The following is a 26,563-nucleotide window of genomic DNA, read 5'->3' on the forward strand; positions in this document are numbered from 1 at the left end:
AAGAGACTGCTTGCACCACGCTTGTCCGCGCTCTACTGGAGTACTGCTGTGCCCAGTGGGTTCGGCATCAGACACGATTGACGGAGGACATCGAAAAAGTTCAGAGAAGAGCAGTTCGTTTATTATTATCGCGAAATAGGGGAGCGAGTGCCACAGATACAGGGTGTCCAGAAAAGGACTCCCTGATTTCAAAATTAAATATCTCGAAAACAAAGATCAATAGAGGACTGCAGTAAACGGTATGTTTGTTGTGAAAGCTGTAAGAAGTTTATACAGCAGTTTGAAATAATAGTTACAAAAGCTGCTAACAGATGGCGCTGTAATCGCCATACGTAATGCCTAGTATAAATAGTGATCCGAAGCCCAGAGCGATCAGTTCCACTATTGAAACGTGAAAGGAGGTTAGCGTACCGAAGGAAGAGATTAAAACCATGTACTCCATTCAACAACGCGTTTTTCTGGTGCTAGAGTACCACAGGTTAGAAGAGAGTCCTACGGCAACAAGGCGAAGTTTTCAAGCGCGATTTAATGTTCCAAAAGAACCCGATGCGAAAACCATTCGTACGCTCTTCGCAAAATTTCAACGAACAGAACAGGCAGCGTAACTGATGATCTAGTGGGGCATGTTGGCCGCAAGCAAACCGCAGTTACGCCTGAAAATATCGCCACAGTTTCTGGAATTATTCAGCGAAATCCAATGTCATCTGTCCATAGAATTGCATCTGAGACTGGTTTGAAGCGTTCCAGCACGCAGAAAATACTGAGAAAGAGCCTACACATGTTTCCATTCAAAATTCAAACGCACCAGGCCATACCCGAACGAACTGTGCAACAAAGGGTTGCCTTTGCTAATCAGATGCTCACAATGATTGATAGTGAAGGATTTGATGTTGGCTGCACCTGGTTTACACATGAAGCACACTTCCACCTGAATGGATACGTGAATAAGCAGAACTGGCGATTTTGGGGTTCCGAAAACCCATATTGGTGTGAAGCGAAACCCCTGTATTCTCCTAAAGTTACTGAGTGGGCTGCAGTATGCATCAGAGGCATTATTGGTCCTTTTTTCATTCGAGAAACGGTCACTGGTGCGCGTTACATTGCAATTTTGGAAAAATTTGTCGCCACACAGCAAGCGTTAGAGGATCGACCAGGTACTGAATGGTTTATGCAAGATGGAGCCCGACCACATCGGACAGAACAAGTGTTTCGCTTTCTTGATGAATACTTCGGGAATCGAGTCATTGCTTTGGAATATCCCAAATTTACTGGTGCAGGCATGGATTGGCCTCCATATTCGCCGGATTTGACTCCCTGTGACGTTTTTTTGTGGGTCACAGTGAAAGACATGGTCTACCCGAAGCATCCCGCCACGCTGGACGAGCTTGAATCGGCGATCTCTGTGGCATGTGAATCTATTTCGGTTGATACACTACGAAATGTAATGGCGAATTTCATTCTTCGTTTGCGCTACCTCTGTAGTGCCAATGGTGAACATTCTGAAAACATTGTGATGTGATTGTTTGCAAAGATTGTTTTCATACGATTATTTCACTTATGTATGCTGATATGAGCTCTACAGCGTACAGCGCCATCTGTTAGCAGCTTTTGTAACTATTATTTCAAACTGCTGTATAAACTTCTTACAGCTTTCACAATAAACATACCGTTTACTGCATTCCTCTATCGATCTTTGTTTTCGAGATATTTAATTTTGAAATCAGGGAGTCCTTTTCTGGACACCCTGTAATATACACGAATTGGAGTGGCAATCATTAAAACAAAGGTGTTTTTCGCTGTGGCAGGACCTTCTCATCAACTTTTAACCACGAACCTCAGAGCATGAAAATATTTTGTTGGCGCCCACCTACGTAGGGAGAAATGATTATCATAATAAAATAAAAGAAATCGGAACTCGCACGGAAACACTTAACTTCGAGAATAGAACGGTATAGAAATAGCTTAACGATGGTTTGATGAACTCTCTGCCAGGCACTTAACTGTGAATTGTAAAGTAATCATGTAGTAGTAGATTTAGAAGTAGACGTAGATGAGAGCAGCACAAGATCTGGTTTTAGAGGGAATGGCAAGGAAACCTGGCGCCTGCATTTCAAAGGAACCTCCCCGGTGTCTTCCTCAAGTGGCCTGTAGGATGGCAGTAATACTGGACAATAATACTGAGCGACATTTTGACAGTTAGTCCAGACAGCGAAGCTATATTGCGCTCGCCGGCCGGTGTGGCCGTGCGGTTCTAGGCGCTGCAGTCTGGAGCCGACCGACCGATACGGTCGCAGGTTCGAATCCTGCCTCGGGCATGGATGTGTGTGATGTCCTTAGGCTAGTTAGGTTTAAGTAGTTCTAAGTTCTAGGGGACTGATGACCTCAGAAGTTAAGTCGCGTAGTGCTCAGAGCCATTCGAACCATTTTTTATATTGCCCTCACTACATGTCAAACCTCGGCGGTTAAACATGGCGGATACGGACGCCAGCTGTTATTTGGTACATGGGTTGGCTTTCCACTATCGGGAAGAAAAGAGGAAGCCTAGATGGATGAAAGAGTGGTACAAGAAGGGAGGAAGACTGACACATGGAAATTCACTACATGGCTTGAGAATAAGAGAACCAAATGATTATCGGAAATGTCTGAAGATGGAAGCCCGCTTATTTTACGTCCTGCACTATATGGTGAATTTTATTGATCGTTGTCTCCAGACAGCGAAGTGATATCAAGTAAAAGTGCGCGCTAGTTCTGCAGGTCAGAGGCTGTTGGTTACCTTGAGTTATTTCCCAACAGAATATATGTAAGTGCAATACCACCACAAGCAAGAAGCCAAACCGTGATGGGAAAGTCGACAACACTTGTAGAAAGCTTGAAAGATTATGTAACGGTAAGGAAAGGTTTAATTATGAAATTGTGATTATGTTTGTCCTTCATAGACCACAGTACCAATGTGCACCAGTAGCTCGTCTGCGCCAGCTCCACTTCTCGTTGCACTAGTAATTGGTTTCAGTTTCTTCCTATAATGCGTCCTCAAACAATCTAACTTCTGAAGTAATTGAAGCTTGTCTGCTTCCGAATGTATTTCGTAATATTCCTAAAAAAAATGTCGTGTTGGTTAGTTTTCCTCTTGCGACTAGTCCACTGGTTTGATTTTGGACACCAAAATGATGCCGACAGCATAGTACTTGCAGTTATTCGAAAATGAACGTGAGTGCCGCTGATTTCGGAACCATTTCGGCAATCCGATTTACAAGACAGAACAAACCGCACAAAATGAACAGTTTGTCATATGGGATTCAACTGACAGAGATATGCGGTATTAGCCAGATAGTATACAGACCAACCAGTATGCGCAAAAAAAAAAATTCATGTCATTAGATCCGTCAATATATTTTACAAAATATCGCCGAACCTTCAGTTTTGTCCTTAAACAATCAATAATATTGCGCAATACGAAATAATGCACAATATTGTTGGCGGTATAGTGGCCGCTTTAAGCGATTTGGGGAACCATGGCCGGGGATTTTAGTGCGAAAGCCCATGACCAAAACCATGTGTCATCGTTTTACGGCCTTAACTGTTTAAAATCGTCACATTAGATGATCCTGAACTCGACTGGGTGGGCGATAACGGTCTAAGAAGTCACAGCTCCATGGGGGTCCCTATCTGCTATCTTAAAAAAATAAGCCAGATGGTACTATCACAATAAGTCTGCCATTAAAAATGTACATACATTTTGTCATTTTATTACGAAAACTTTTGTTTTCAAACATTCTGCAGTTAGCACTTGGGCTGAATGCATTTTCCATACCGTCAACAAATTATACCGAATTGTATTATGGCCACCATATTCAGTATTTTTTAAACTTTTGAATTGCTATAAGGTTTATCAAAATACTGTTTTCAGACACTTCTAAAAACGAAAAGAACACTTCGGCGCTTGTTACACTCTTATGTTGAGACATGCTATTTATTTGAGCGCCTTTTGGCGTTACACTTAGGAAAAATAAGTATGGAAAAAGTACTGTGTTATCCGATAAGTCGAATGCCGCTATCACTTTGTCACATGGATGGAACAATAAATAAAATTGATTCGACATTTTAAAAAACAAGTACTGATCCGGAATTCTTAGGAGACATTCGACGAACATTCGGACATCTCTCGAAGAAAATTTTGCACGTTTTGTGTAAACATTAGTTTCAACTATCGATGTGATATTTGACTGTATTTCTGCCCTTCTATGAACACGGAGAGCAGGAGAGCATAACTTTGCTAAATTTTGACATCTCAGAACCACAACCAGATAAACCTTCGGATTTCGGAAAAGATTTGAAAAATTTAAAGAAGATGTGGGCAGACTTTTAATTAATGATTGGTCACAACAGGACAGAGCACAGGTTACTGCGGACAAAACCTCCCAAATTGTATTATCACAAGGTGTGCTATGAAAATTGGTAGAAGATCGACTGTTGATCAAACAATGTATGAACATCTAACTTCTCAACAGCACTATGAAGCCGACACCAAAATTGTTTACCATGTTTATCAAATTAATTAACAAAATCTAGTATCTATTCGATATTCCGACACTGACATTTAAATTGTAAAGCTTGGTCAACAGCACTAGAAGGCAGACACCAAAATTGTTTACCATGTTTATCAAATTAATTAACAAAGTCTAGTATCTATTCGATATTCCGACACTGACATTTAAATTGTAAAGCTTGGGAATATGGTATTTATGAAAAGTTCGGTGAAGATTTGGATGGATGTTGGCGTTGGTAATTCCCACCGTTACACTGATGTTTCGCGACTGTATGAAACATTACGACGGCCTCTAGCAAAATCTTTAGCTGTTTTTAAGGCTGTGGCTGGCTGCGATTATAGTCCCGCGTCATGTTACAAGGGAAAAAATGGCCATTGACCATGCAGAAAAATTCTGTACGCTACTAAAAGGCATTCACAGATTTAGGTAGTTATACTTCTGATACCGGGAATGTACTGAACGTCTCAGAAGAACTCACGTGCTGATTATACAACGAGAAAGAAAATAATGATGTCGATTGGGCTAGATTAAACATTTTACAAAAAGATTTACAAAAACATATAATATGAAAATCAAACAGTCTTCTAAAAATCTAAATCTTGATTTATCCAGTTACGATGCCTGCAATATACCGCCGTGTAAAACAGATTTGGAGCAGCTTTTATTGAGAATGAAATCTATTGTGTAAATATTGAGCAATGTCTAACAGATCTAAACCCCACAGACTTGGGATGGTATGAGAACGATGAGAATGAAATCTATTGTGTAAATATTGAGCAATGTCTAACAGGTCTAAACCCCACAGACTTGGGATGGTATGAGAACGATGAGAATGAAATCTATTGTGTAAATATTGAGCAATGTCTAACAGGTCTAAACCCCACAGACTTGGGATGGTATGAGAACGATGAGAATGAAATCTATTGTGTAAATATTGAGCAATGTCTAACAGGTCTAAACCCCACAGACTTGGGATGGTATGAGAACGATGAGAATGAAATCTATTGTGTAAATATTGAGCAATGTCTAACAGGTCTAAACCCCACAGACTTGGGATGGTATGAGAATGAAATCTATTGTGTAAATATTGAGCCATGTCTAACTGGTCTAAACCCCACAGACTTGGGATGGTATGAGAACGATGAGAATGAAATCTATTGTGTAAATATTGAGCAATGTCTAACAGGTCTAAACCCCACAGACTTGGGATGGTATGAGAATGAAATCTATTGTGTAAATATTGAGTAATGTCTAACAGGTCTAAACCCCACAGACTTGGGATGGTATGAGAACGATGAGAATGAAATCTATTGTGTAAATATTGAGCAATGTCTAACAGGTCTAAACCCCACAGACTTGGGATGGTATGAGAACGATGAGAATGAAATCTATTGTGTAAATATTGAGCAATGTCTAACAGGTCTAAACCCCACAGACTTGGGATGGCATGAGAACGATGAGAATGAAATCTATTGTGTAAATATTGAGCAATGTCTAACAGGTCTAAACCCCACAGACTTGGGATGGTATGAGAACGATGAGAATGAAATCTATTGTGTAAATATTGAGCAATGTCTAACAGGTCTAAACCCCACAGACTTGGGATGGTATGAGAACGATGAGAATGAAATCTATTGTGTAAATATTGAGCAATGTCTAACAGGTCTAAACCCCACAGACTTGGGATGGTATGAGAACGATGAGAATGAAATCTATTGTGTAAATATTGAGCAATGTCTAACAGGTCTAAACCCCACAGACTTGGTATGGTATGAGAATGAAATCTATTGTGTAAATATTGAGCAATGTCTAACAGGTCTAAACCCCACAGACTTGGGATGGCATGAGAACGATGAGAATGAAATCTATTGTGTAAATATTGAGCAATGTCTAACAGGTCTAAACCCCACAGACTTGTGATGGTATGAGAACGATGAACGTCTCGATTTTTAATCTCAGTTGGTCCATTACGACCAGGGGACATCGGCTGGCACTACTTTTCAGTGTCAATAAATTTTACTAACAGTTGTACACTTTAAGATATTTTATTTTATTCAGAAAGCTGAAGATTTATTGTTAGGTTTTACTGATCTTCCGTTTTGTTTTCGGAATCAACAGTAGTGTTACCGTATTTTGATGACATTACGGTCGTTCACTTTCTTTTCATAGACATCGCTCTATCTAAGTGTAATACGTGTGAACATTGCTATTTTAACCCCGTGTTAAATGGTATAGGGTGACAGCTGAAGAGTTGTTGTTATGTTATATTAATCTTCCGTTTCGTTTTCGGTATCAACAGTAGTGTTTGATGGTTATATATTTTCATTGGCTGACTTCAGTAATAGTGAAATACTTTGGTGTTTTTTTTTTTTTTTTTTTTTTTTTTTTTTTGCGTATGATGGACCAATTATTGGGTTTCAGCTAGAATTACAGTATTCCTGTGTTGAAGTAGTCTTGATGTGAGGTCGAATAGGTTTTTGTAAAGCATTGTACATTTACTGGTCAGCATACGACGTTCTTTTCGTACAGACCAGTTTGTCCTTCACATGGTTGTCTTTGTCAGTGGTGTTGCTATCAGTAGTCCAGTGGGACTGTTTTATGGGAGTGCCTGTCATGTAAGAGATCATTTTGACCTATAATAGGGCGCGGTGGGGTCTTGATTTTGGTTGTGAGTACGTAGATAGCTGTCACTGTTAAGCTTCCATCATTTTCTTGACGATACATGTTCGCCGATACTAGGCTTTCGAGGAGTTTCACCGTGGTATGCTCGGTTCTGTGAATGAGACATGTAGTTTGATAGCGACACACCGTATTCCAGTGGGGTGATCTTTCTCTAACTACTCTAACTATAGCACCATTTAGCTAGAATAACCCATAATGATTTTGGCATGTTAGGGTCTAGTCAGACGTAGTTTCTGGGACTTATTGTAGTAAATTTCATATTGTTATTTTTGGGGACTTTCCTTTGGATGATAGGTGCTACTTCTGCTCAGCAATATTTATGTACCTCTACATTATTTAAGCCCTTACACGGTTCACCATTATGTTTCCGACAATACACAGTTCTTCTCCTATATTTTGTTGTCTAGTAATCTTATTGTGAACGTTATTTTTCAACCTTACTGTAACACAATGATTGTTTACATTAAGCTTACTATATGTCACCTTCATATGAGCTCGTAGATCTTGGTTTCTGCAACTCTTTGTATTCGCTTTATAGCAGTCTACTCCCTTGGTAGGCAGCATATGTTTATCAGTGACCATGTTTTCGGTTTATTGGTATCTTATATGTTATTTTTATACTTATGACAATGAAGCATTTAATGCTTCCTTATAATGGGAACTAGTGTTACCTATTGGCAGATACCACATTTTAGCCAGTTGTTTTTAGACCCAAATTGACACATTCCCCAATTCACTTGTGGGAATTCGGTATGTATTGACTACACCTGATGAGTATGATTAGGACCCGGTTACTTTAGCAGCAAGTGTTGTCGGCTGCGAACTTAAAGGACTTGCCTTGCGGTAATGCTGACCTGTTAAGTGATATAAAGGAAACCAAATCTTATCTTTTATTCGGATTTACTATGTAACCTAAACCGCAAGATCTTAATATTCTTATTGATCGCTATGCATGCTATTTTTTCTTAATACGTCGACTGCCGTTGGGTTTTGCGTCAAGTTATTTTCGATGCTGTGACAACTACTTATCTTACCATCTGTGATATTCCATAGGCCGTAAATATGCACAGTATTGTATTTCATAACTTATTGTGTGACATTTTACTTTAAATGAATATTGGTACTCATATATACTAAGCGGTTCCTCATCTAAAAGAATTTTATAGGATTTTATTATAAAAAAGACGAGCTTTTTTCAGTGGAGCTCTTGATTGTACACTGTCTAGTGCTGATCTTTTTAATGAATTTACATGTTCCCTTGTACATCTGTGATGTTAAATAGTTTTATGACTATTGTGCTGCATATACACAGATATTTGGTTTAACGCTACTAACAAATATATAAACATGTTTTAGTCCATTATGCTGGATGTACACATAGATTTGATTTAAGCCAATACTTCCATTTTTAAGATTAAGTGGTATTATGATTACCTGTCACTTCCTGTAAGCTTGATTTGTACACCCTTATATTACTACATGTATACTCTCTTATTGTGCAGGGGGCTGAAGGTGGCAAAATGAATTGCCGCAGCTGGTTGCTTTGCGAATAAAATAAAATATCTTAAAGTGTACGGCTGTTGGCAAAGTTTATTGACAATGAAAAGTTTGGATTCTTTGTGGTTCTTCCATAGACATCTATCAGAAACAAGCGACGTTATTTTAGACGAAGAATCAATATTCACCAGAGGTACAGTTGAATTTTCCTGTATAATTTTTACAAAGAAACTAGTGATTTTGATTAATTGTCTTTTTTTTCACATAAAGGCATGAAGTTATTCATAGTGACCTGGAGAGTGATTTTGATGACGACGATGATGATGATAAGTCCGACAATGATTAGAAACATTTACATTTTTTTTACTTCAAATGAACTATAATCCACAAACTTTATCCCAGTTTCCTTCTGTCCACTTTATTTAAAAAATCCTTCAATTTCAGTACGAAAGTTTCGAGTAAACTCTTTATTAATCATCTCAGAATTTGACGGTTGTATCTTGTTGATTGGCTTGTAAACACAGGCTTTCATACATCTCAGTACAATTTATTAATCGTTTTTAGTATGGAAAAGTTGTCTGATTTGTAAGTTGATGCACTAAATTTGCCTTATATCGTTTCTATCTCTATATGGGCAACTTATTTTATCATGGCAAACTGTTTTCAGACATAATGCTTTGTTATTTATAGGCAAAGTATTTATACGTGTGCAAAACGGTCTCAAAAAAAAAAAAAAGGTATTCAGATTTTCTTCTGAAAAACGAATTTTGCGCACTAAATAACCAAAATCTATTACTAACACGGATATTAAGATGGTCTAGCAATGATTTATTTTTTTTTGTCTCTTTTTTTCTTTCAAATGCTACCCGAGGTTTTTGGTACACTGCAGTAGTCCGAAACGCTTTTATAAGGTATCTTAGATCAATCATTCAATTACCTTCCGAAAATCAGACTTACTGCTACGACACAGTTCGGAAAAATTTGTTGACATCTTTGAAAATGTGGTCAGATCAGAAGCGACGCGATAAATTTCAAAAAATTAATGTTTTTTTGGTTTAGGGTAATCGAATCTATCCATTTAATTTGGTTCGGGTCCTATTGCTGTAACTCAAAAATTCTGGTCGTGGGCTATCGTGCCGTCTGAACCGACGTCCTCGCAGATGCGAATCCAGTGCCTTACCATCGCGGCAGCTCCCTCGGCGCCGATGTGGATGCGACGGCACGGAGTTACCGAATCACGTGCTCCAGGTGATAGCCCGGCTGGGCAGCTGTCTCGAAGATGGGGTCTTGACTCACCGTGCCGAGATGGCGAAGCGTTCCGCGCTCGAGCGGAAGAATCCCAGGTGACAAGGGCGCGGCGCGAGCTAACGAGCGCAGATAGCAGTGGTCCGCGGCCTATAAGACGGCCCCCTCGGCAGCCCCCATGCCAGAACTCGACCCACAGCACTCCGCGAGACATGAAGACCGCCGCGGTAGCTCTCCTCACTCTGCTGGCCTTCGCCGCTGCCGATCCAGAAGAGCAAGGCTGTCCAGAAAGTAAGTACACTGCTCTGTTAATTTCCTCAATGTTTGTAGGGACGTCCTAGGGCACCGCTTCCCAACATTTCTGAGACCCATTACCCCCTATTGCAATGAGATACTAACTGGTACCCACCCTGCCCTTACCACCATCAACATTGGCGCCTAACCAAACCTTAAGTGGTCCCTAGATGGTCAATAACATTACATAATAATCTTCATCTTCTGCCACCCCAGGGTTAGGCCTAGGGAAGGTGACCACTTACTTAAAATCAAAATAAGGGACACAAATTAAAAGTTGAATGAATTAACGTTTTGTGGAAATGTTCTTTAAAACTGCATCTGTTTCGATAATTTTGGCTAAAATGCTTGCTCTACGCTACAACTACGAGGGTTGCCCTGAAAGCAATGCATCGCATCTTTTTTTTGTTCAATAATTCTTTATGGAATATAATGAGAATTACACACACGGGAGAATGGTGTTCTATCTACACACCCTATTGCACCACGTAATCTCCATCCCGTTCTATGGCCTTCCTTCAGCCCGAAACCAGGGCGTGCACGCCCTATAGGGACCAATCGTTGTCGTGGTGGCGGAGCCAGTGCTTCACTGTGTGAATCACGTCCTCATCGTCCTCAAAATGTCTTCCACAAATGACATCCTTTAATGGCCCAAACAAGTGTGAAGTCCGAGGGGGCTAGGTTAGGGCTGTAGGGTGGATGGGGTAACACTGTTCAATCCTGTTTTGTGGTGTGTTCAAAAAATGTTCAAATGTGTGTGAAATCTTATGGGACTTAACTGCTAAGGTCATCAGTCTCTAAGCTTACACACTACTTAACCTAAATTATCCTAAGGAAAACACACACACCCATGCCCGAGGGAGGACTCGAACCTCCACCGGGACCAGCTGCACAGTCCATGACTGCAGCGCCTTAGACCGCTCAGCTAATCTTTGCGGTGTGGGGGCCGAGAGTTATCGTGTTGCAGCAAAACATCTCCTCGGTTGCCGAAGTCGCCAGAACCTCGTCTTGAGTTTTGTTAATGTGTTGACACGTGCTTCTAAATTAATGGTACCGCCTCTTGGCATCACATCAATGAGAATAACACCTTCACAGTCCCATAACACGGTGATCATGAACTTACTGGCGGATGTTTTCTTCTGTGAGGAGTGAGAACGGCGCCATTCCATAGACTGTCGTTTTGTTTCGGACTCAAAATGGTTAACCCAGGTTTCATCACCTGTCACAATGCGGGATAAGGTCTCCCCCTCAGCTTCAAAACGTTGCAACCAATCAAGACAAATGTGTGATTTTTGATCCACCGTTAGACACCGCGGGACCCATCTTACACCCACTTTTGAATATCCAATTGTGCGGATAATTGCACCCACACTTCCTTTGCTGATTGACAGATGCAGCGCCAACTGCTGAGTCGTAATGCGTCTGTCCTCGCGAATGACAACATCAGCTCGCTGCAACATGTCAGGTGTGACAGCCGTGGATGGTCTCCCCGACCGCTGCAAATCGTGCAGCTCCGCCGAACCTCCTTCTGATGACCTCATCCTCCGTGCCCAGCGACTAACTGTACTTCTGTCAACAACAGATGCTCCATAGACTTTGTACAAGCGTTTGTGAATATTCCCCACAGTTTCTCTATCTGCAGTGAGAATTCCAATGACAACACGTTGCTTGTAGCGAACATCACCAACAGACGCCATATTGAAACTGTTCTGCAGCTGCGCTATCTGTCGGGAGTGACGGAAACATGGCGCGCTCACTCAAGAGACTTCAAATAACACATACGTAACGCTTCTCATTCGTAGCACTGTTTTCGGGTGAGGAAAAAAAATGCGGTGCATTGCTTTCTGGGTAACTCTCGTACTTTCTGTTAACACTCGCACTAGAAAAACATTAAATTCTTCAATTACTAATCGAGTGAATATATTATTGTGTTATTGTTGCCACATGCAAACAAACGTGTAAAATAATTTCTTGCTTTCCTGTTCCAATTTCAGAAATGGAAACTCACATTTACTTTCGTCATTACATACACACTCCCTTTCTGGCATTTCTGTGAAAAGTCTGCAATACATCACACCAAGCAACGTAACCTGTGACTCTAACGGTCTAATACCACACTTCTAAATACAGCAACCCGAAGAAATAGGCAATGCACAAAGAAAGCCGAAACGACAAAGTGCTCGCCATATGAAAGCATTACATAGTAGCAACCAACTAACTTCAGAAATCGTTCCTCGTTCCATTTGGTTCAAAGCCTGAATTTTCTTTATTCTTTAGATATGACCACATTTATTCTCCATTTGGTTATTCCACATGTTACTTAAAAACATGCTATTGGAAAATATTCGGGATGATTAATTAAAAACGGGACAATGCACTCCCTGTAATATCTCGGTATAACGGGATATTTAAGGTAAATAAGGCAGTAAAATAACCAATGACGGACGGAGGAAGGAGGACATCAAAAGCAGACTCGCTATGGCAAAAAAGGCATTTCTGGCCAAGAGAAGTCTACTAATATTAAATACCGGCCTTAATTTGAGGAAGAAATTTCTGAGGATGTACATCTGGAGTACAGCATTGTATGGTAGTGAAACATGGACTGTGGGAAAACCGGAACAGAAGAGAATCGAAGCATTTGAGATGTGGTGCTATAGACGAATGTTGAAAATTAGGTGGACTGATAAGGTAAGGAATGAGGAGGTTCTACGCAGAATCGGAGAGGAAAGGAATATGTGGAAAACACTGATAAGGAGAAGGGACAGGATGATAGGACATTTGCTAAGACATGAGGGAATGACTTCCATGGTACTAGAAGAGGGAGCTGTAGAGGGCAAAAACTGTAGAGGAAGACAGAGATTGGAATACGTCAAGCAAATAATTGAGGACGTAGGTTGCAAGTACTACTCTGAGATGAAGAGGTTAGCACAGAAGAGGAATTCGTGGCGGGTCGCATCAAACCAGCCAGCAGACTGATGACCAAAAAAAAAAAAAAAAAAGGGACGATCCCGTAAAATACGACACGTGTGGTCACTTCAGCCTAGGGCCTGTTGCGGTCTTAACATCTTATCCTCGATATTCCCACATTTCTCATTCACCGTGGTTTATAATCCATTGCTAGTTTAGGAAGTCTTTGTGGTGGTATACGAAGCTAGTCTTCTCTCCACTTTTCTTCGTACTGGATTGCCTTTCGCGTTATTGGTTGGATTCCTAAATCTTCCTTTATTGTTTCGTTTCTAATTTTGTCTTCCTTAGTGCAGCCCTCCACGGATCTTAGAAATTTCATTTCTGACGCTTCTAGTTGCTGTAAATCTTTCTGTCCTAGAGTCTCTCTCTCTGCCCCATACATTAAAATACTAATTGCCATGAGTTTATAAAATTTCAGTTGTCTGTCTTTCCTTGTCTTACTCTTTAAGTATCCTTCTTATTGTACCACATCCATGCTGGTAAGTACTAGTTTTTTTTCTGTATATCTACATCTTGATCATATGATATGTCACATCCTAAATACTCGAAACGGGCTACTTGTTTTATCGGTTTATTATTAAGGACTATTTTTGCTCGTACTAAAAGGGCCATAGTTTTAGTTTAATTTATAGATACCATCAGATTGTAGCTTGCACTTGTCTCAGTTTATGTAACGCCACTTGTAATTTATGTTCGCTTACTTCTATTACCAATTGATCATCCAAGAATAACATCCTGTCAGTATTCCTGTTAATATCTCCTAATCATGTCATCTATATAGATATTAATAATGTTGGTGACAAGCTACATGCTTGTTTTACCACTTGATTTGTTTTTATTTCAGGTTTTATCTAATTCTGTCTCTTCTAATTCTGGTGTTCATATACTAGCTTTTTGCGACTTGGATCAGATATTTAGGGACCCCTCCGTTTTCCATAATACTACCGTGCAGTAATATGAACGTTCTGCCTACACTGCTCGGTACTATGATCAATTATACTATCGATAATATTGTGCAATAATACCGCAGTCTGGATTGTTGGACGATAAAGACGCGGCTGCTGTGGTAATGTCTCTACTTTGTTTCAAGGGCAACGCTCCATTCCCCCCTCGACGCTCATATCCCTATCATCCAAAAACAAAATAATACAATGAGAGACAAAGTTCCACCAAGTCAGAGTTTATCTTGCTCCGCTGCAATACCTTGCTACTGGTAGTTTTTTCGAAGACTTTAAAATTACAAGTACAGTTTCACCTTACAGTATTTGAGACATAGTTATAGAAGTGTGTCATCCAATAATAAGTGCACTAAAGGATAATATTCGGATAAGTAATGTATATACCTTTATTCATAACTTCGCATTAATCAATTTTTAAGAAGTCTTCCTTCGTGGCCATACACCATATTTTCTGAGCAACACATCATACGATTCATCATTCTTAATGCATCTGTTTTTGTACTCATCTGCCTTAACATTCCACAATATCGGAAATAATATTTCGACGCACTCTAATAATAATGCTCTTTCGTCTCTTTTGAACTCATTTTCCACACAACAATACCAATACTAACCTCCTTGGCTGTGTAGCACGATAGAACTGTCAGTATTCCCCACATACAGCACGTTTCCTGGCAGCGCAATATATTTCCAAATTTTTTGATGTTCTCAATATTATTGCGCAACCTCTCAGTATCACTCCAAGGCGATCAATATTATTGCGCATCCGGGAAATAATGTCAATCTTATTGATCGTGAAGAGGCTGCTTCAGAATTTAAAAGAATTATTTTAAACACTTTTATTTTTAAAATGACGAAAGATAAGTTATATTTAGTTTCTGTAGTTGTTCTGTTCAATCAGAAATTAATGAGTCAGTGAGACAACTGCAACTGATTGTTTCTACCAATCTTTCTTTATAAAGTTATGAAACAATTCAGAGTACGTTGCGAGTGCTACGCACAACTCCTTCTGAGAGAATAAAGCTAAATACCCACATTGATAGTATGCTCTCGTTACAAAACATGCTTCCACCGCACCACGCCTCTCCATATCAACACTTCATTTACTTACACCCTGCACCCCCATCTAAAGTTAACTGAGTTGAAATGTGTGCACTATACTTCGTAGTTTTTTTTATTGCTGGACATCTTAGACTCGTAACTTTTGAAGTGAATGAAGCTGTAAGACTTACTTAGGAAATATGACACATGGAAGGTTGCGTCAATCCGGGAACCGTGCTCGGATAGCCGGTTTGGTTAGTGCGAGTGTTCGCGACAAGCGGGAAAACCTAGTTCGAGTGCTGGTCCTGCACAAATTTTTATGTGTCACCAATAGATATTATTGTCTCCATACCCAATGCAGCTAATGTCTGAAAGATTCCGCCGTTGAGAATAACTTTCATACAGTTACTATTGTGTTGTGCTGTCAATTAGTTTGCTTATCTGTTGAAAATTGAAAAATGAAATAATTTATCGCCCATTGTGAGAACTACCTACAACTTGGAGAGGGTATTTTCATGAGATATTTAAGCATATGTGCTGTGTGTATCTCAGTTTCACTGTCATACATACATGGTACAATGTACGTGTGTAGTGGGTGGATTATGTGGGGGAGAAGATGTTCATACTGCACATTCCTTTCAGCTGCTGTAACCTCCATCAAACTGTGTCACATTAAAGGTAGTATTGAAAATAATTTAATTATTGGTAACTTATATGGTCAGTATTACAGTATTACGAAAGAGTGATAATAGTAATGAATATTAAAAAATGATTCAGTTTCGTAACAGAAACACAATTATCTCCACAGGGAGATAATTACCCCAGGTTTAGAACCACTGCCCTAGAGGAATTACCGTATACAGGGTGGCCAAAATTTAACTGGCTCGCAATTTATTCCGCTCACCTTGAAGCTGGTGTTAGGTTGTCACGGTCTTGTATTCACTATAGATATTTTAATATGTGGTTCTTTTGGGCTGTGGCGTCGTCGCGTGCGCAGATCTCGACGTAAATCGTACGAAGTGTTTCAGGAGTATGCTAACTCTTATTTTGTTTTATTTGAATAGCACGCCGACAAAGTTTCAATTCAATTACTATACTCTGGTCAGTTACAGGAACACAGATTAAGAACCAACGCTTCACTTCAAGAAAGACACAGCTCGTTTATATTTAATTTAAATAGTTTATAGTCACTGCGTGCGATACCAATGAACTGTTTATTACAGACGCTACAGAACAAACTGCGTCGACGTAATTATCTGGCCTGCACTATTGATTCTGATTTTTAATTATAGGTTTGCAAAGTTTATTGTCTTCCCAATTTTTTTTAGATAGGCCAATAAATATTCATTGACTGTTTATCAAAACATTCCAGCTAGCTGAAAGTTTGTGTGTCCGTCCAGAATTCTAAAAGTCTGCAGTACTGGAAACATGGAGACAAAAAACAGTGGAGATGGCACTATAGACTTAACGCTGTACCTTGTTTTGAAGCCAGAGTGGGTGGGCCATGCTGCCATCTTAAACAAACCAAAACATTAGCAGGCGATTGTTTACAACTGCTTCTTTTTCATTATTTCTGTCGTGTGCATGCAAAATCTCTTTTAAATACTAAAAATTACAGTGCCGCCATGAATAAAATACTCTCAGGAAGACAATTTTGAACGTTTTTCTGTTCTCATACGCGTATTTGCTCTAGTAATAATATACATTGGGCCTCGTTAACGTAACTTGTGTTTTCTTGATACATTTCAAATAACCGAGAAGATTGTGATGTGGAAAGGATGCTTTCGAAATCCATGTAAGTCCAGTTTAATTGTATCTGTAACGATAGTAAATGAAGCTGGGACTCCGAAAACAATGCTTGTTTTCTCACTGGTACTGCTTCTTGTTTGTTACATTTCCAGCTGTCAGCTCGCATCCACAACATTTTTAATGTTCATGTTTGCTAAAAAAAAACGTAGCTACGAGTTCTATATTAGCGCATAAACATGAGCAATGAGGAAAGAAGCAAGGCAGGCTGTCATATCTTGTGCATGTCAGCAAAGTGAATGATTATTAAAATGTACACCGCTACATGACGCAAGTTGGCATTTTTTATGAAACAACTACGTCTGTACACAAGAAAAGAAGTTCATGTTATTTTGAATACGACTAAAAAAGTCGACAGTAACTCCCAGCGGTCAAAACTGGGCTTGAGCACGTCAGGGTGACGTCACGGGAAAGTATCACAGCAGTGAACCAAGGAGTTATAAATGCGGTGAACCTAATGTTTTTGGACTATATAAGATGGCGGACGTCAGCGTCAAGTTTGTGACTTAATGACGACACCCTTCATTCTTTACCTCCATGACTGAAATTTTATGTGAACTCTTGAATGTCAGTAACTACAATGTTAACTTTTGCAAATATTCACACAAAAATACAGTTAATTTCACCGTTTACTTTTCTCGTGATACTTCTGTTTAACGTCAAATGTCACAGATCTTCAGTTCTAATCAGTAAAGAATCTATCTTTCTCTCTTTTTAAATAAATTCAGGTCTGTGAAATTATATCTTTGGGTGATGAAAATTACGTCGACTTGGTGCAGGTAATATGTACTTTTGTAAACTGATCGGTACACTTCTTAAAATATTTTCGGTACTTCAGTATTTTCAGTACTTCACTCTACGTAACACGCAATATTAGCAATCGCAACAACAATAATAAAAGCAATCACAGGACAGGAACCGGAGCAGGAACAGGAATCGAAATAGTAATTAGCTAACAATGATGGTGACATGCACATATGGGAAAAAGCAAACTACAGTGTTATAGCATTGTTCTCTTATAACTTTATGATCTTAATCATTTTACTTCCTTTTAATTAAAATTTTCATTTAAATATTTCGAATAACGATAATTAGAAACTATTATGAAAGAAATAATTACTGAAATATTTTCCTAACACTGACGGAAATGCGAGGGTTGTTGCAACATCCAGTCAGGCATCCAGCTTAAATCATCCACACGAGTAGTAGGTGTTCTAAGTTTGGTTACGAATCTTTAGGGGCAAGAAATATTTTCCAAGCCAGTTGTATTTTGGCCACCCTGTATATATAGTAAAAAAAGAAAAGAAAAACTCAGTTTTTCTTTAATAATTCGGAGATTTCCAGAATGAGATTTTCACTCTGCAGCAGAGTATGCGCCGATATGAAACTTCCTGGCAAATTAAAACTGTGTGCCCAACCGAGACTCGAACTCGGGACCTTTGCCTTTCGTGGGCAAGTGCTCTACCATCTGAGCTACCGAAGCACGACTCATGCCCGGTCCTCACAGCTTTACTTCTGCCAGTATCTCGTCTCCTACCTTCCAAACTTTACAGAAGCTCTCCTGCGAACCTTGCAGAACTAGCACTCCTGAAAGAAAGGATACTGCGGAGACATGGCTTAGCCACAACCTGGGGGATGTTTCCAGAATGAGGTTTTCACTCTGCAGCGGAGTGTTCGCTGATATGAAACTTCCTGGCAGATTAAAACTGTGTGCCCGCAAGGTTCGCAGGAAAGCTTCTGTAAAGTTTGGAAGGTAGGAGACGAGATACTGGCAGAAGTTAAGCTGTGAGGACCGGGCGTGAGTCGTGCTTCGATAGCTCAGATGGTAGAGCACTTGCCCACGAAAGGCAAAGGTCCCGAGTTCGAGTCTCGGTCGGGCACACAGTTTTAATCTGCCAGGAAGTTTCAATTCCGAGATTGTATAATGGTGTCCATCTGCAAACGTTCGCACTTAAACTGGTGAACCAAAACATTGTGACCACCAGCTTAATGGCATGTTGCTCCGGCACTGGGACGCAGAAGAGCAGCGATTCTACCATGGATGGATTTGACAAGTGCGTGGTAGGTTTACAGACGTATGTGGCACCAGACGCCTATACACAGGTCACACAATTCCCGTAAATTACGGGCCGGTGGTCTGTGGGCACCGAGCTTGCGCCGATAGCGTCCCAGGTATGCTCCAGTGGATGCAGATCAGGCGAATTTACCAACCAAGATATCAACGTTAGTTAACTATCACTCTCCATAAACAACCGTAGCTCGATTCTGGCCTTGCGACATGGACAGTTATCTTGGCAGCACCGTCGAAGAAGACTCAAGCGCAGAGGGATGGAGGTGGTCTTCAGTAACGTTCACGTACTCCACAACCGTTATGCCGCCTTCGATTACTACCAAAGGTCCCAAGGGATTCCTAGTTGGAGATGTCCCGTAGCGTAGCACTGCAAACACCTGCCCGCGTCCGTAGCTGGATGCATGTTTCGTGCAGCCGTTTGCCTAGATGACAACCATCGACCTGCTGTAATACGAAACGTAATTCATCTCAACGGGAGACACCTTTCCATCTCCAATTATCCCATTTCCCACTGCAGTTCGTAATTGACGATGTAGTTCGAACGACTTGGGAACACTTAGGGGTCGTGTGCAAAGGAGCGCTGCGTTCAACAGGGTAACTTAACTGAATGCTCTGAACTCTTTTAATCCACCAGTATTGGACTTCGTCCTCATTTCTAACTGATCTATAAAGAGGGGAAGCAATCGACTTGCACGTTCAGTGATGAAGGGTGGACATCCAACACTTTGTCGCCCACTCATCGTTTCGCCGTCCTTCAGCCACTTTCCACAAAAGTTCTCGACTGTTGCAGGCGAATAGCCGACCAACTTCGGCGAGATGTCCGTTTCCAGGCGCCGGGCCATAACAAGAACAATCTGCAATTTGTAAGAGTCGCTTTTGTCAATAGATTTCCCCATTTGGAGCCCGTATCATTGATAGAATGGTTCAGCATTTGCATCTATTGAACTTATATATCTTCCTTGCCGCCTCGTGTGCCCAAAACGCCATTAAGTGACCAATAACCTTGCGGTGTGCAATGTTTATAATGTTTTGGCTCACTCAAGTGTAGTTGAAATTGTAGCATACGGGAAAGTCAAAACAACCTCCGAAGGAATTAAAAGTAAGGGTTATACGCAGAGGAGGGAGCAGATTGGTGCAAATAATACAATGAAGGGTGTATGAAAGGGAGAACTTGTCTGATGACTTGATAGATGAAGAAATGAGATTCGATAAGGAAGAAACAGAAAATCTAGTGTTAGTCAGAATTTAAAATAAGTCTGGAACACTTGACATCAAATAAGGCAGATGGGATACGCAATATTCCATCGGAATTTTCTGAAGTCACTGGGGAAGTTGGCAACAAAACGACTATTCAAGTCTTATAATTAAATTTTTCCCTGAGACGTTTAATTCTCTTCATTATCTACGATAGTAATCGAAGCAGAAGAAATGAACTAAAGCTTGTGCTGCAGATGGGACTCGAACCTAGGTCTTCTTGCTTGCTAGGCAGAAATGCTGACCATTACACCACCATAGCACGATGATCAACATTGCTGCACGAACTACCAAAGTTTAACGAGATGTTCTGAAGATGATTTTTTGATGAAAGCGAAACGGGTCACCATGTTGACATATCAGTTTTAGTTTTTAATAAATCCTTGCGATCATGGCTTATTAGTATTTTAATTACCTATCAAATCGCTATTAATTTCCAGTTATGTTTTCAAAACTCATCTTAATAGTTGAATTAAATATGTCCCTCTCCGTAGCCCAGCGCTATGACCCCGGTTCGATTTCCGGCACTGCCGGGGACTTTTTCTCTTGGTGGGAGAGGGCTGAAAAAAGTATACTCAGCCTCATCATGTCAACTGAGAAGCTACTTGAGAGGGAAGTAGGGACTCCAACCTCAATATAACCGACAACGGGCGCCGCGAGAGCGGTGTACTGGCCGAACGCCAACTCCATACCGCTTCCAATGACGCCATTTGCATAGAATGACACGGCGGTCGGTTGGTCCCGACTGTTAAATATAACCGTTTCCTACGCCACAAGATTTCCCTAAATCATAATCCAGTCACATATTCGATCAAGCAAAGGAATAGCTGTCTTCAGAAAACATATAGCAGTGTGGGGCATTTGCAAATCGTGAAGGAATTTATAGATTGGAGCAATTGCTTTGTATGAGATTCATAAATTTCTCACTTTTGCTGCCTTGTCGCGTGTATTGGTTCGTCGATCATTTTCAGATGAAGTCCACCTATGCACGAATGAATAAAACCAATTTTATGCGTCATACGTGTTTCGCTTTATTGATTGAAAGGCATCATCATTGGCCTTAAATACATACGAATTTTTTTTTTTTTGAATCATCGGTCTTCTGACTGATGTGATGTGGCCCGCCACGAATTCCTCTCCTGTGCCAAGATCTACATCTCAGAGTAGCACCTGTAACCTAGGTACTCAATTATTAGCTGGATGTATTCTAGTCTCTGTCTTCCTCTACAGTTCTTGCCCTCTACAGGTCCCTCTAGTACCATCGAAGTCATTCCCTGATGTCTTAGATGTCCTATCATCCTATCCCTTCTCCTTGTCAATCTTTTCCACATAGTCCTTTACTCTCCAGTTCTGCGCAGAACCTCCTCGTTCCTCACCTTATCAGTTTACCTAATTTCCAACTTTCGTCTGTAGCACCACATCTCAAATGCTTCGATCCTCTTCTGTTCCGGTTTTCCCATGGTCCATGTTTCACTGCCATACAATTCTGTGCTCCAAAGGTACATTCTCAGAAATTTCTTCCTCAAATTGAGGCCTGTGTTTGATACTAGCAGACATCTCCTGGTCATGAATGCCCTTTTTACCAGTACTAGTCTGCTTTTGATGACCCCTTCGCCCCATCCGTCATTTTTTTGCTGCTTAGGTAACAGAATTCCTTACCTGCACCTACTTCGTGACCATCAAACCTGATGTTAAGTTTCTCGTTGTTCTCACTTCTGCTACTTCTCATTACTTTCGTCTGTCTTCGATTTGCTCTCAGTTCCATATTTTGTAATCAAAAATGGTTCAAATGGCTCTGAGCACTATGGGACTTAACGTCTGAGATCATCAGTCCCCTAGAACTTAGAACTACTTAATCATAACTACCTTAAGGACATCACACACATCCATGCCCGAGGCAGGATTCGAACCTGCGACCGTAGCGGTTGCGCGGTTCCAGACTGTAGCGCCTAGAACCGCTCGGCCACCCTGGCCGGCATTCTGTAATCATTAGACTGTTGATTCCATTCAGCAGACCATGTAATTCTTCTTAACTTTCACTCAGAATGGCAATGTCATCAACAAATCGTATCATTGATATCCTTTCAACTTGAATTTTAATTCCACTCCTGAACTTTTATTTCCATCACTGCTTTTTTGATGTACAGATTGAACAGTACACCCTTTTTAATCCGAGTCCCTCGTTCTTGGTCGTCCACTGTTATTATTCCCTCTTGGCTCTTGTAGATATTGTATATTACCCGTCTCTCCCTACAGATTACCTCTATTTTTCTCAGAATTCCGAACATCTTGCGCCATTTACATTGTCGAACGCTTTTTCCGGGTCGACAAAAGCTATGAACGTGTCTTGATTTTTCTTCAGTCTTGCTTTCATTATGAACCGCAAGGTGAGAATTGCCTCTCTGGTGCCTTTAGTTTTTCTAAAGCCAACGTGATCGTCATCTAGCACGTCCTCAATTTTCTTTGCCATCCTTTGTATATTATACTTGCGAGCAACTTGTATGCATGAGCTGTTAAGTTGATTGTGCAATAATTCTCGCACTTGCCAACTCTTGCAGTCTTCAGAGTTCTGTGAATGATATTTTAAAATCAAATGGTATGTCACCAGGCTCATACATTCTGCATCCTCCAGATTAGAAACACATTAAAACACTAAACAAATAAAAATACACTTCTGTGCAAAATTTAAGGACGAAAGTAACTTTCGCATAATGTGTCACTGCCAAGTGAGACAGCACGGTGAAACTTGGACCATACGTAGAAAGAGTTGCTACAGTACAATACAGAAGCAACCTGAAAGAAATACGCAATGAGACGAACAGAAATGACATTTGCATTCAAAGACGATAATTACCTGAGTCATTGAAGAGAAGCGGGACATGGTTCTTAATACGGCGTGTAATCATCACAGACGGCAACGTATGCTCAGCAACGTGCTCTCATGATGGTTATAATGTTGGTAAGGCGTTTTCGTAATGTTGGTAAGGGGTTTTCGTAATGTTGGTAAGGGGTTTTGGTTGACAAATCCTGGAAAGTCGTTTGGTGCGTGTGGACGTGTTGCAATATGTCTCCGCAATGCATCCCATACGTGCTCGATTGGATTTAGATTGGAGGAACCGAGCCGAATATCCTCTCGTTCCAATGAGCTCCTCCGCCCGCGCAGTTCCATGCGGTCGAGCATTGTCATCCACGAAAATGAAACCTGAGCTGAAGTCATTCCTGAAAAAACACACAAAGGAAGGAGTAGTCACACCCTAACATTAACCAGTGACTACCGTGTTCAGAGATTTGGAGGCCAGTACGCCCACGCAACATTATACTTCCCCACATCATAACACGTGGACCACCAAAATGATCACATACGACAATGCTGGATTTACCCTCTCTTATAGCGAGAGGTGCGAACAAGTAATGTACCCAAGAGCATTGTCGAACATGATCGCTTTGATGGTCCAGATTTTATGGAGTGGGAAGGCATGATGTTCCTTGGGCATCCTGACCTCCAAATCTTTGAAAACGGTACAGTTAGCGGTAAACGCTGTTGTGGCATATGCGGGCTTCCAAATAATGATGAAATGAGGTGGTTTGTCCCTCAACTACATACCCTCAGACTCAAAGTTGAAATATTAAAAGTTTTGGCTGGTTTCGTTGTCTAGGGGCTGGGATACGTAGTTGCCGCATTACAGGCCAAATACTGCTGAGTCTACAGTATACAATATGAATATACACATGAATCGAGTGGTCGAAAGTTCCCACCGTTCGGCAACTGCGAATGTAACATAGAAATTTACAAATAAAAGATTGCATCTACATAAAATCTGCAGGTACTATCTTAACGACTTTAAATGATGAGTATGATAGTAGAAGTACTTTTAAGAATGCGGTATATTTCTACAAAACACTTATTGGTGTCGATGGTCCAGCAATTAAATAAAATATAAGTTGAATAACAGGAAAAGAGTAGATTCCTACTGCGCGTAATTAGTTATGAACTACAACATAGCTTGCATGATATTCACTTCTAAATGTATACTACGCCTCAGAAATCTCACAAGGCCGGCCGAAGTGGCCGTGCGGTTAAAGGCGCTGCAGTCTGGAACCGCAAGACCGCTACGGTCGCAGGTTCGAATCCTGCCTCGGGCATGGATGTTTGTGATGTCCTTAGGTTAGTTAGGTTTAACTAGTTCTAAGTTCTAGGGGACTAATGACCTTAGCAGTTGAGTCCCATAGTGCTCAGAGCCATTTGAACCAAATCTCACAAGTTCACAAGTCCGCACTCTGTCAAGTACTTCTATCTCTCACGACCACGCGCAAACCGCTCCGCACTCCAAGTACCTCTCGCGACCGTGCGTCCCTCGCGCCGTCGCGTCCAACACTTTCCGTGTCCTGTCCCATCTGTTCTCCCACTTCCATCGAGTCTCCCCATTCACGAGTGCTGTGATTGGTTAGAGCGCTCCTCACAAATATAAAACACTTTCGAAATATTGGATTTATATTTAAATAACTTGAAATTAAATAAATATTCCTACGGCTGGACCATAAACACGCTCTAAAACACATTATTAAATACATAAATAAATTAAATAGATATATATCAAAGGAATAGCAAGCAAAAGTAGGCCAGTAACCTAATGTCTCTGTGCCTTCTAAAACACAGTAAGTAATTGACCAATTTCTTCATGAATAACATATATCGGATGTAAACAAAGACATAGATGAATAACTACATTTATAAGCATACTGCTACCGTTTTTTCCTGCAACTGTGGAGTACTTATGGCCTGACGCGATCGATAGTAATCGGCCACTTTGACCTCCAATAACTCATGCACTATTCAAGTTACATGCCTGTAATTTATACCAACAGGTTTACACTAATAGCTTTCTAAAGACACGTCGGTCGACCAAATCGGATGAACCGTTTGGGTTTTAGAAATTCGTTGCTGGGTGTTACTTGTATAATTTACAGACAGATATTAAACTATAAACTAATATTATATTGAAAATCTGATTACATCATCAGAATCGTTGTGCAAATAATGGTAATGTACAGGTTTCTTTTTGAGGTATGACGATTCATCTGGCTACTATTAATTTCTATACGAACTGTGAAATGTCTGCCATTAAGGTTTCACAAAATCCGCCGTCTTTGGCTCTCCCGGCGTATAAGTTTCTTTCATCGACACAGCGTCAAGAAGGAATTCCCAGCCACGTTCTTGCTGGACCATGCGCTGGGGCTACCCCTGTTCCTCAGCTAACGTTCGGCACCACGTGGCCGCTGCCGGTCCCTGGCTTGCTGAACGGCCCGTGTGGCCACGCCAACTCCGAACTTAGATTATTTCCAGGGCGCCACAACGCGCCCGTTACCTCACACACTTTATTCCTTCCCATGTGTGTCTTTTCAGTGGTGCATTCGGCCCTAATTACATTGTTATGGATGACAATGCGCGACCGCACCGAACTGCGCAGGTGGAGCAGCTCTTCGGACGATAGAATATGCGGTGAATGGGGTGGCCTGCCCGTTTCCTCGACGCAAATAAATGCTATCGAGCACGTGAGGGATGCGTTGGGGAGGGGGGGGGGCGCTTACAGAGTGTCCACATGCACAAACGGCCATCTAGCATTTGTCAGCCGTGATGGTGGAGGAAAGGGATGCCCTGCTACAAGAACTCCTTACAAACCTTGTGGTCAGCTTGGAAGTTTCATATCAGCGCACACTCCGCTGCAGAGTGAAAATCTCATTCTGGAAACGTCCCTCAGGCTGTGGCTAAGCCATGTCTCCGCAATATCCTTTCTTTCAGGAGTGCTAGTTCTGCAAGGTTCGCAGAAGAGCTTCTGTAAAGTTTGGAAGGTAGGAGGTGAGGCACTGGCAGAAGTAAAGCTGTGAGGACGGGCGTGCTTGGGTAGCTCAGTCGGTAGAGCACTTGCCCGCGAAAGGCAAAGGTCCCGAGTTCGAGTCTCGGTCCGGCACACAGTTTTAATCTGCCAGGAAGTTTCATGTACGTTCAATATTACACTGAAGAGCCAAAGAAACTGGTACACCTGCCTTTCATCGTGTAGGGCCCCCGCGAGCACGCAGGAGTGCCGCAACACGACATGGCATGGACTCGACTGATGTCTAGGGAGGGAATTGACACCATGAATCCTGCAGGGCTGTCCATAAATCCGTAAGAGTACGAGGGCGTGGAGACCTCTTCTGAA

General features: G+C 41.1%; 1 protein-coding gene across 1 annotated transcript in view; it reads left to right on the forward strand.

The window, feature by feature from the left end:
• The first annotated feature begins 9,931 nt into the window (after window positions 1–9,931).
• Window positions 9,932–26,563, forward strand: part of LOC126235540 (hexamerin-like) — a 64,528-nt gene continuing 47,896 nt past the window's right edge. The window contains exon 1 of the mRNA XM_049944257.1: window positions 9,932–10,262. Coding sequence (XP_049800214.1) covers window positions 9,932–10,262 — 331 coding nt within the window. The remainder of the gene's footprint in view (window positions 10,263–26,563) is intronic.

Source organism: Schistocerca nitens, chromosome 2 (assembly GCF_023898315.1).
Source record: "Schistocerca nitens isolate TAMUIC-IGC-003100 chromosome 2, iqSchNite1.1, whole genome shotgun sequence".
NCBI classification, from domain to species: Eukaryota; Metazoa; Arthropoda; class Insecta; order Orthoptera; family Acrididae; genus Schistocerca; species Schistocerca nitens.